This window comes from Cupressus sempervirens, chromosome 3, assembly GCF_028749045.1.
Source record: "Cupressus sempervirens isolate cs-2001-9-10 chromosome 3, ASM2874904v1, whole genome shotgun sequence".
Classification (NCBI taxonomy): domain Eukaryota; kingdom Viridiplantae; phylum Streptophyta; class Pinopsida; order Cupressales; family Cupressaceae; genus Cupressus; species Cupressus sempervirens.
Genome location: NC_143120.1, coordinates 418,430,692 through 418,441,573, shown reverse-complemented (window position 1 = coordinate 418,441,573; position 10,882 = coordinate 418,430,692). Strand labels below are relative to the sequence as shown.

The 10,882-nt window shown below is 35.7% G+C and overlaps 1 protein-coding gene across 8 annotated transcripts in view; it reads right to left on the bottom strand.

Moving 5' to 3' along the window:
* Nucleotides 1-670: 670 nt before the first annotated feature.
* LOC149566801 (vesicle-associated protein 1-3-like) overlaps nt 671-10,882 on the bottom strand; it is a 48,224-nt gene continuing 38,012 nt past the window's right edge. For all 8 annotated transcript variants that reach the window (XM_089820118.1, XM_089820115.1, XM_089820123.1 and 5 more), the window contains one exon: nt 671-1,214. In XM_089820118.1, coding sequence (XP_089676244.1) covers nt 1,107-1,214 — 108 coding nt within the window. In that variant the 3' untranslated portion in view covers nt 671-1,106. The remainder of the gene's footprint in view (nt 1,215-10,882) is intronic.

Sequence of the window (10,882 nt, the reverse complement as noted above, 5' to 3'; positions counted from 1 at the left end):
TTAAATGAGGAGAGAAGACCCAATCTACATAACTACTCCAAATATTATAGAAAGCATGTGACACATGTTATCAAGTTCTGCAATTCAGTTAAAAATCCGATTGCACACATGAATAACCAAACAACAATTTGTTTATAACCAGGAGAATTAATTTCCAACATTTTTCCATCTTGCAAATATATAGAAATCCTTGCCTAAAAAACTTGTAGTCTCACTTCTACTTTCAACATGTGTATGATGAATAACTACCATATTAAATAGAATTTGCTCCTCTTGAGCGCTGCATACACGTGAAGCATCAGCGAATTTGGGATCCACTTGAGGAATTGTTTTTTCATTTAATTGAAACAAGGGGGTTGTTTTTTTGTTTAACTTGCACATTTATAGCAATAACAAGGATGGCAAACTCTCGAGAGTGAAGCAAAATGACATATTACACAGCCAAGTCAGGCAAATTAATTGTATAACCAAGTGATACCTTAGTCCTACGACTAGCTGGTCTAAAGGCATTAAATATTATTACTATCAATATAATTATTATCGAATGTTTCCAACTTTGTGATTATCATCATCCAATGTTTCCAAGCCATAGTCAACCATACAAACAAATCAAAAACTAGGGCAAATCTTGCAATTTTAGATTCACCAAGTCCTGATTGAAGCCCACAGGTTTGTAAATTATATCCCATTAAATGATGCGAGAAAACCCAAAGGTAACCTTGTACAAAAACAATCATGCGAGTCCCATTAACCTGTTCATAGACAACAGAATAATGCATCCAGTAAAATAATACACAGAGCAGCTTGATGAGCACAAGCCTGTCACCAAACTTCATTACAAAGAACAATTTATCCTCGGCATGCAAGAACATTGCCGAAAAAAATATTGCACATTTCCTGATGTGAATTGTTTCAAACACTGCCCATTTATTTCTAGGCATGATTGAAATAAACAACCGTGTCCCTGCGAAAGATTTCCCATTACTTTGGGCGGCAAATAACAAAATCAAACTATCCATTCTATCTTGCATTTTCACAATTTGAATCAATCACATCTCTTGCAATCCAATAATGATAATTTGTAACACGTGCAACTTGTAATGCATCTATTTGCGGACCAGGTATCCTACAAGAATACCTAGAAGACCAACAATGAAACAATATAAAACAGAAAATCCAGCTTTGGTGTTTTTAGTTGCCTGCTTCACTGATGTCTGCAAAACAGTAGACATTTGAAGTGTAAGTGCAAAGCTAGAAAGTATTTATTTTTGAAAAACCTCTCTCGTCTCATCCTTACCAAGGAAAAATGTGCAATGCTTGGAAAATAACTATAAATTTCACAATATACTGTGCACTTGAAACAAATTATTTATGAACTGATGAATAGAAGAAAAATTACAATTTATATTTATCTCTGTACCAAAAGGGTTTTCTTTTAAGTTCATTCAGATTTAAAATTTGCGCTTCGGAACCTGCTTGTAGATAGTAGATATTTTAGGTGTATAATAACGAAGAGAAGACTCTGCTACAACTCAAGCTCAGGCCTAAAATATTCAAACACAGATGAATGAATATATACAGTAAAAATAGAGCACAAACCATTACTCAAAGTAAAACATGCACACCATAGGCTATATAAACTAACTCAAGTCATTACCAAATTCTGAAGCATAGCTCAAAAAATATAAGAAAAGTGGTTGAACGCGATTTCAATGCCAAGCTATTGGAAGTCTTTGACTTTCCATACAACTTCTTTGAAAGAAAATTAAATACCAAACAATTTGTATCTTTTGAATTTTTCATAAACCATATTGTCATCCTTAGACACAATTGGCACAAGTCTGCTTATCCACCAAACGGTGAGTAAAGTTTGCAAAATAAAGAAGCGGGCAATTGGAATCATCAAGAAAAATCTAAAATCAAGCAGATTTATAGGTCTGTGACAGCAATCAACAAAACACAGCAGGGCCCCAAATAAAAGCATCAGATTACAAATAGAAAACAATATATAGGCATATCTCCATGAAAATTCTGAAGCAGAACTCAAAAAAAAATTAGAATAGTGGCTGACCACGATTTATATGCCAAGCTTTTGTCAGCCTTTCACATTCCATACTAATTCTTTGAAAGAAGTTAAAATACTAAACAACCTTTACAGTTTAACTTCATCTTTGAATTTTTCATAAACCATTTTGCCATCCTTGGACAGCAACTTGGAACAAGTCTGCTTATCCACCAAATGATAAGTAAAATTTGCAACATAAAGAAGCACGCAAATACATTCAACAATAACAATCTAAAATCGACCAGATTTATGGGCCTGTGACATCAGTAAATAAAGGTTAGCAGTGCCCGAAATAAAAGCCTCAGATAAATGGAAAATCATAAATAAAGAGGAGGATTTTTCAACAGCGCATCATTATGTATAGCCACTACAGGCAAAAAAGCGACAAAATAATTTGCAATTTATATGAAAATATGATTACAGAAATGTCACTATCTTGAGTGGTTTCATGTTTCAACCATATTTCCAAAACTCAGAATCAGAGAGTATGCAGCAAGCCCAAAATTGTCTACACCATAAAAGATCCGCAACTTAAATAAAAAAGGTAAAATTTCTTCACAATATATTTATTTTGCAAATTAGATCACAAAATGTACTAAATTAAAAATACTCAAAAGAGAAAAAGTAAGGTTTTAACTTTTTCCAGACAAAAAAGCATGTGAAAAATGCATTTTAACCAGTATTTTACCCACATTGGCATTTTTACCCATGTTTTTCTTGTGTCTATATAAACTCTGAGTTAAACTTGAAGCAAAAATCGGAGAGTACTCACACAGTTTGCAAACTATAGTTTCAATTATATTCTAAGTTGCCGGTTGCAGTTCGGTTCCGGGTTCGGGTTCGAGAACCGGTTCGTTGGTTCAACAAAATTTTGAAAAGGGGTTTGGGTTCGTTTGGGTTCGTTAGTACAAAAACATGTAAAAAAATATATATTTTTTTTAAATATATATACATCTTTACGAAGCATGAGTTAGAATTAGAATGTAGCATAGTAGCATAAACACATTTGAACAACAAAAAACTTTAAAACAGCATAAACAATATAGTAGCAAACCACAGCGATCATTGGAACCCCTAGCCACTAGATCTCTTCCCTTTCATTTAAAAAATTCATAAATGTATCTGATTAGTTTATGCAGATCAACAGTAAGTTTTAATAAAAAATTCTTCTTTTCATAAATTTATTTACCAAACTCTTATTATGATTAACATAATCGATTGAACGTGGTTAAAAACTAATTAGATCTAGCTTGCAGAAGGTAAATCCCTTTGACCAGCTGAATATTCTTCAATCTCTTTGGGCACAATCTCCCAAGCACTGATCAACAACAGTAAACTGGAAAAAGACCATTCATGGAGGCCTTTGGATAACACAGTCTGACGTCCCAGATTCAATATTCTTTAATACAATTTTTAATATACCTAGAGGAGAAATAATCAGCCAAACAGTGATAGACAATGTGGTAAGTAGCTGCCCCACCTGACCATATTCATGCGACCGTAACTTTCTTCTGCAGGGCAACATTTCCCAATAAAACGTTGTTTATTGTTTAGTGTTTGAAAAATTCATATTGCTACTCAAATAGGCCCTGAAATTCCTCGAAATTGGTCATGGTGGTCACCACATGTTGAGCATCTTCTCTTGTGGGTGTCTCAAATTTAGTAGCATTTTGATTCAAATAGAAAGTGTTTTACAGCTAGGGATTACTCAACACTAAAAAACTGTGGCATAGTAATGCCTAACAACCCAGACCCAAGATGTATCAACATAAATTAAATTAAAACATGCTGTAATGTGGAAAATTTATATGTGGTTCTCCTGGGTTCGAACCCTGGTCCGAAATTTTATATGTGGTTCTCTTGGGTTCGAACCAGATCGAACCAGGCCTCAAAAAACGAACCCAGGTCGAACCGGACCAGAACCACGAACCGGTACATGGTCCGGAGGGGGGGGGGGAGGTACCCGTGCAACTTAGATTATATTCTGCAAGAAGAAAAATTCATCTTTGAAGCTTGGACAGAGATAAAGAAGGCCAATTCTATAAAATGATATAGCTGTGACATTGAAGCAAAAATTGTCCCCAGAAGTAAATCAGCAAACCAAACAATAAATATTTTCTCAAAAAATATAAATTTAGATGGGAAAATCAGGTAAGCGATAGTTGAGGTTGGTTAAATATTGTGCAGTTGTTTGAAGAGAATTTCTTCAAGATTTGCTTCTTTCACATTTATATCAGTCTCCATCTTCTCAATCAAAGAGTTGATGCAATCATGTCTCTCAAAGCAAACCCGTAACTGTTTAATAGATCATAGTCAATATGGCCAACACGATCCCACCAAATGTCATTTAAAAATTAAAATCATTCAATTCAAATTTACTGCCCTTGTAGTGCTAAATTGCCTCCATAGGGACCAATTTGGGCTGATGACCATGTTAGAAGGTGCTTCCCAAAACTTCATGTCATCTCTGAAGAGCACACAGAAAATACTGTAGGGGTAGAGATAATCAGCATTTTAAACTTTTAATCACATGAAACCACATAAAAGAAGAAATAGAATAAGTATCAAGACAAGAACACCAAATTTCACATGGAAAACTGTTTTGGGTAAAAAACCATGGCAGATCAATAACTTTCATTCATGAAATGGGCACCAACCCAGATTACATTAGTGAGCACAAACTCCCAAAGAGCACCAACCCTTCAAAGCACCAACTCCAATCAGCTGAAGCATCAACTCAATTGCATAACTCAATCCATTTTAGAACACACAAAGCACTTCAAACACCATGCAAGAATTACACGACATCCTTAAACTGAAATATACAGCACCAGTATATTATTCTTCAAAGCAGAAGGAATTCAACTTCTTTATAATGCTCAACTCATCACTTCATTTAAAATCTCCTTTTTACACCAAACAATATCTTTCGCCAATAACTTGCATGATTTTTAAATTGTGACACAAAATTGCTACCGCTGCACTCAGAAAGTTTCTTCACCTCTGTATTATTAAACTCAACACAAAATATATACATTCTCAGACATTAAGCTTGACATGCTTCAACGTACACCTCCATAAAGCCAATAATTTCTGCAGTCACACAACACCAAATACGCTAAGCTGTAATCTGGTTAAATCAAATACAATTCATATCCAGATAATTCAAAAACAACATTCAACCATAAAGAACAGATATCAAGTTCTCCAGACTCTTCTCTCGATTCCTTCACTGCCATGAAAAATGAAAACCACAACACTTGAAAAAGACCCAGCTTCATTGCCTTCTCATTCAAAAAGAATTCCACATGAATTACAACCAACACTCCAATTTTTCCTCGATGTATATTTTCCACCGCCCAGTCCATTGATTGATAATCAATACAGCACACCATAACCTCCTCACACCCCGCCAATAAGAAAATTATTAATGCACATTTCTGAAAGGATGTTGTCTTTGTATCATGTGTAAATGACATACAAAAAGCTTAATTTGTGTTTATTATACTGGCCTCCAATAATAAACATGACTCCTCTTAAATTTATAGCACATATCCATCATCAAACCACCCAGTCAAGGCAATAATTATAAATGCTGTCTCTGTTACCAGCTTTGACCCTTTCCTTAATGATATGCATGACTCCTTAGTTGTTTTACTTCTCTCACTTCATCCCTCACACCACTCAATAGCTGCTCGAAAATTATGCTTTGACAAAAGCAACAGCTGAAGGAATTTTTAATTCAATGTACTCAGGACATTACAATCTCCAAAATTCAATAAAAAAAATTTCCCTTAATTAATTTAGCTGCCATATTCAAAACCAACGCAGACCCCAAATGAAGAAATCAAGCCTCTTGACTATTCAACCAATGACGTGCAACATGATCTAACTTGGTACAAGCAAGCAGCTGAAGTAGACAAGCGGACAGCTTAAGAAAACAACCAAGTAGCTCAAATAGATAACTAAGTAGCTTAATCAATCAAAAAGGGGCTCAACCAAGTAACAAAGAAGCTGAAGCATTCAACCAGGAGGCTCAAGCAGACAACCAAGCAGCTGATGAATATCTGATGAATAATCAACGGCTTGATAAGCATTTCATTCCAATTCTCTAGTGCTTTGAATAACCCTCCAAAAATTGTACAACCTTGATTATCAACCTTTGACACAATTGACAAAATATTGAACAATCTCTCTTTGTCATTGATTGAAACTCCATTTGCAACCAAACTGAACCAAGGAAGCTCTGAGTTATTACTACTCCACCTCTTACTACTTCCTCTTTGACATCAATGACTAATACCATAGTTGGAAAAGTCGCCAAGGTCTGAAAAATAAATTCGGGGAAAATTCGGCCAGTTTTCAGCAAAAACTCGGCAACTTAAAAAATTGCTTAAATTTAATTCTAAATACTTTTTTTTTGCAAAATTCAATGAGAAGATACATCCAATGAGTCAATAAATGAGAACACACAACAAACAAGCTTAATCTAGATATATTTAAACACAAAGTGAGTACAAAATCACATTCTCCTAAGGAAGACTCATGGCTGAAAGCAAAATAGTAAATAATTTATGTAAGACTAAAAGTAAATACATCATTCCAATTACATTTGCCTCTTCTTAGTCCTAATAAAAACTAAAGGAGAGGTAGAACTAGAGGGTCTAATCTTAGAAGTTTGCACTAGCCATGATTGCCTTCTTGCTCAGTATGTCTAACTTAGTTTGTGGCTTGTCCTCAATCCTAGATATAGCTCTGCCTCTAGCTTCTTCTGCACTAGCAGTGATAGCTCATTCAACTCAATGCCATCCAGCGTAAAACCAAATCCACGCCTTCCTCCAAAGCCTATCTCTTCAAATCATTGATGTCATCCTCTTCAGAAACACCACTCCAAACCCACTACAAATATGCTTCAAACCTGCCTCAAGTTCACTTCAAATCAATCAAAATCAATTTGCAAGTGTTTGGAAGACTTTTCCCCTCTCAGAAAAATACAAGTGAAGAAATGAGAAATGAAACTGATTTGGGTCATTTTTTGCTATTAATTGTTGTTATAAAACTTCGACAAAGTTTTTAACAAAAACTCAGCAAGTACTCAACAAGTTCTTGCCAAACATTCTGCAAGTTTTTGGCACCAAAAGTCATAAAAACAAGCCAACCTAGAAAACTCGACCAGCTTTTGCAACTCAGAGAGTACTTTACCAGTAGTCCATCTATGACTAATACCAACCTACATAACTCAAATAGGGCTAAAAGCATATCACAACGAAAACTCCCTTGAAGTACAAATAGCAATTCAATGGAGTGGAACCACGCTCAACCTCTCCCTTTTGATATCATCTACGTACCTAGGGGACGCGTCCCCGCCTAAAAACCCCATGTTTTTGAGACGGGGACGTCCCCGCAATGAGGGAACGGGTATGGAAGGTCCCCCCACCCCAAATGTGCAAAATAGTCAGGAGACGTACCCGATACTTGGGGATGTCTGGGAGTAAAAAAGGGGACAGCAAGTTGTCCCTAGTACAGAGAGAGGTCATCCAGATGTCCAACCGTACCAAGGACGATCGGTCATCCCCCATTTTTCATTGCAAAAAGAAAAAAAGTAAGCAAAAAAAATAAAGTTTTTAATTCCAACTTAGTCGCCCATGTGAGCCCTACCCCTCCAAATGCCCTAAAAGGCAAAAAAAGACACATTATGGTTTTTTGTCATTTGCTTGGTTTTGCTTGTGAAGTTGGAGTGTGTTGCAGCTGGTTGGGGTTTTCATTTTGCAGGGACGGGCGGTGATTTTTTTTGCTTCCAAGAGCTTGAGAAGGGGTTTGAGCTTTCTCTTTTGTGCACCAAATATGAAACTCTTTATGCTTCCATTTTCCATGTTTTAAATAGATTTGCAACTTGAAAAGTCTGATTTTTTTTTTTTTTTTTTCATTGTTTCAGCTCATATTTCTATTGCATATTTAAATCTCAAAACAAAGCACAATGAGCAGCAATCGGAGTACTAGTAGTAGTGGGGATGAGGAAGAAAATGTGATTGGGGGTGATATTGCTTGTTGTGGGACTATGAAAAGAGCTGATCCTAAATCTGATTTGTTTAAATGCCCTTCCACCATCATGAAGGATTTTGCAAAGCGTCCTTTCAATATGAAAAAACCTCTTCTCCAATTTGTCACACCTAAGCCAAAAGATAAAAAGAATGCAGGAGGGACTAGGGTGTGGGATTGCCATACTTCATCTTGATGGAGAGGATGATTGAGGTGTATGAGGACCTCCAATTGATGGTGGTGAATCCAAAGTGAGGACGATGGTCCAATTCTAAGTCCTCTAAAGGAAAAGCAGTGAAGCAAAGGATCTTTGATGAGAATTGGTGGTCCACAATGAAGTAAGTTATTGATTTTTAAATTTAATGTTAGTTTTTTGCTTGCTAGTTTTCATACTAAGTCTTAAAAAATATTAATTTCTAATTCTGATTTTAATTTTTGTTTGCATCTTGCAAATATATTTGCTTTGTCATAGCACCCATTGTAGATATCATTAGATATGCTAATACTAGCGCTCCTAGTTTGGGAGAGATATATGAGAGTATTGACAGCATGTTGGGGAAGATGAAGAGGACTCTTGCAGCAAAGGATCCTACATTGGGATTTTATGAGGAGTATATTAGGCCTATTATGACATGGAGGTGGAACATAATGAATACTCCACTTCATATAGCAGGCAACCTTTGCTCTAGATCCCAAGTGGTATGCACACTTGGGTGGAAGGGTATCCTATGTGATGATCCCGAGGTATTGGATGGCTTCACAAAAGCCATTAATAAGATGTTCTCAACTCAAGAGGCCTCTACTCTTCATGCACAATTCCTTGACTTTACCAACCTTCATGGCCCAAACTTGGGTAAGCCACAAGCGAGGTTGGATAGAGTGGTTTTAGCAGAAAGAGATCCTATTGGATGGGGGACCTGGCATGGGAGAGATTCACTTGGGTTAAAAGCACTTGTCACTCACCTCCTTGTACAACTTGCTAGTTCCTCAACTGCAAAGACGAATTGGTCCACGTATTTATTTATCCACTCAGTCAAGAGGAACAAACTTACCTCTAAACGAGTGGAGAAGCTAGTCATAGTGCATCATGCTCTTTGACTTGTGGATCGTCAGACTCTAAAGTTTAGGCAAACACTAGCTTTGTGGTGAGATGTTGAACCTAAGGATGTGGCCCAAATAGACGAGGATGAGATAGCACCAGGATTGAATGGGATTCCATTAGATGAGACTATGCTTCTCGTGAAGGATGATAGTGAGAACTCTAATTTTGATGCCATGGAGGCAGAGGCAGAATAGGAGCAACAATCTACTTCATTTTTCTATATTTTATTTTCTACGTTGAACTTGAGCATGATGACGATACTTTATGGTAGCCCTCTGCAGAGGCAAAATAGGAGCAACAGTCTGCTTCATTATTCTATATTTTGTTTTCTACATTGAACTTGAACATGATGATGATACTTTATGGCAGCCCTCTAGCCTTTGAAGTTTGGGCATAAGATTTTGAGATTTTTATGATATTGTTCACTGCTGAACTTATATTTAAATATTTTTGTTCACATATTGATATGCATATTGACAATTGAGTACTGAAATCGGTTAGTATTTCCTAAATGGCATTTAAATGGTGTATATTAAGGTTCTATAATGTTTAAATGACATGCTTTATGCTTAGTGTCGTATGAATGAGATGTATATTTGCAAATTTCAATGTATATTTTAAGATTTCGATATATATATATACACACACACACACACACACGCATCCCCGTTTGTTGTCCCCGTCCCCAAAATTGCCAAAAAAAATTGTCGTCCCGCAAACTCAGGGGAACATAGGATATCATTAAGAACGTATAGAATATAGATCATTAGCATCCTTGCTTGCACCAACATATATTTACCATATTTTCTAATTTCACGACAATCTGATTTGAAAAATAAGTTGTGTCCTTGATCACACAACTGTCTTGGACTTAATAGATTGTGTTTCAAACTTTCTACATGTAAGACATTCTCAATATTTGTCTAACCATCATTCAAAAGAAGTATACCTACACCTTTGATTTTTGCAAATGTATTACAACCAAAACTCACCTTACAGTCAGAAACTTGCTCATGTCTCCATTCATATGCCTAGAACAAACACTGTCCATTTCTCTTTTTCAGTTTCTGCATGAATATTTGTTTGCACAAACATAGATTCCACTAAAAAATTACTTTTGCTTCTTCCTCGAAACCCCTCATTCTCAACCTTCTTCTGGTTAGAGAAATTTACCATTCCACAATTACAATTTGTGGCAATGTGACCAAAGTTATCACATTTACAACATTGTAGTTCTTTGGAGAAGTAAAATAATTCCTACTCATAAATTTCTTGCAAACATTCTACAGCTGATTGTCTTGTATCTGAAATAATTGGAAGAAAAACAATAACCATAAATGAAAGAAATATTAAACTCATCCATATGTGCTTGTTTTGATATAAGAGACTTGTTCAAAACATCTTTTCAGATTTTTGAAAGTGAATCCTTTGTCCTATCAATGTTGGTTTTATGTTGTTCTTTTGTAGGCTTTGACTTTCTTCAAGACCAACTCCACCTTCATCAGTAGATGATCTTAGTGAGGCAATGACGTTGTCCAAGGACATAATTATTTTTTATTTATCATCTCATATTGAATAATTTAGATGTGTCAAAGATTTTAAGATTTATCTGAAGTTAACCAATTTCAGCATCAAGCTTTTCATAGTTTTCTTCCTGGACCTTAACAACCTCCTTG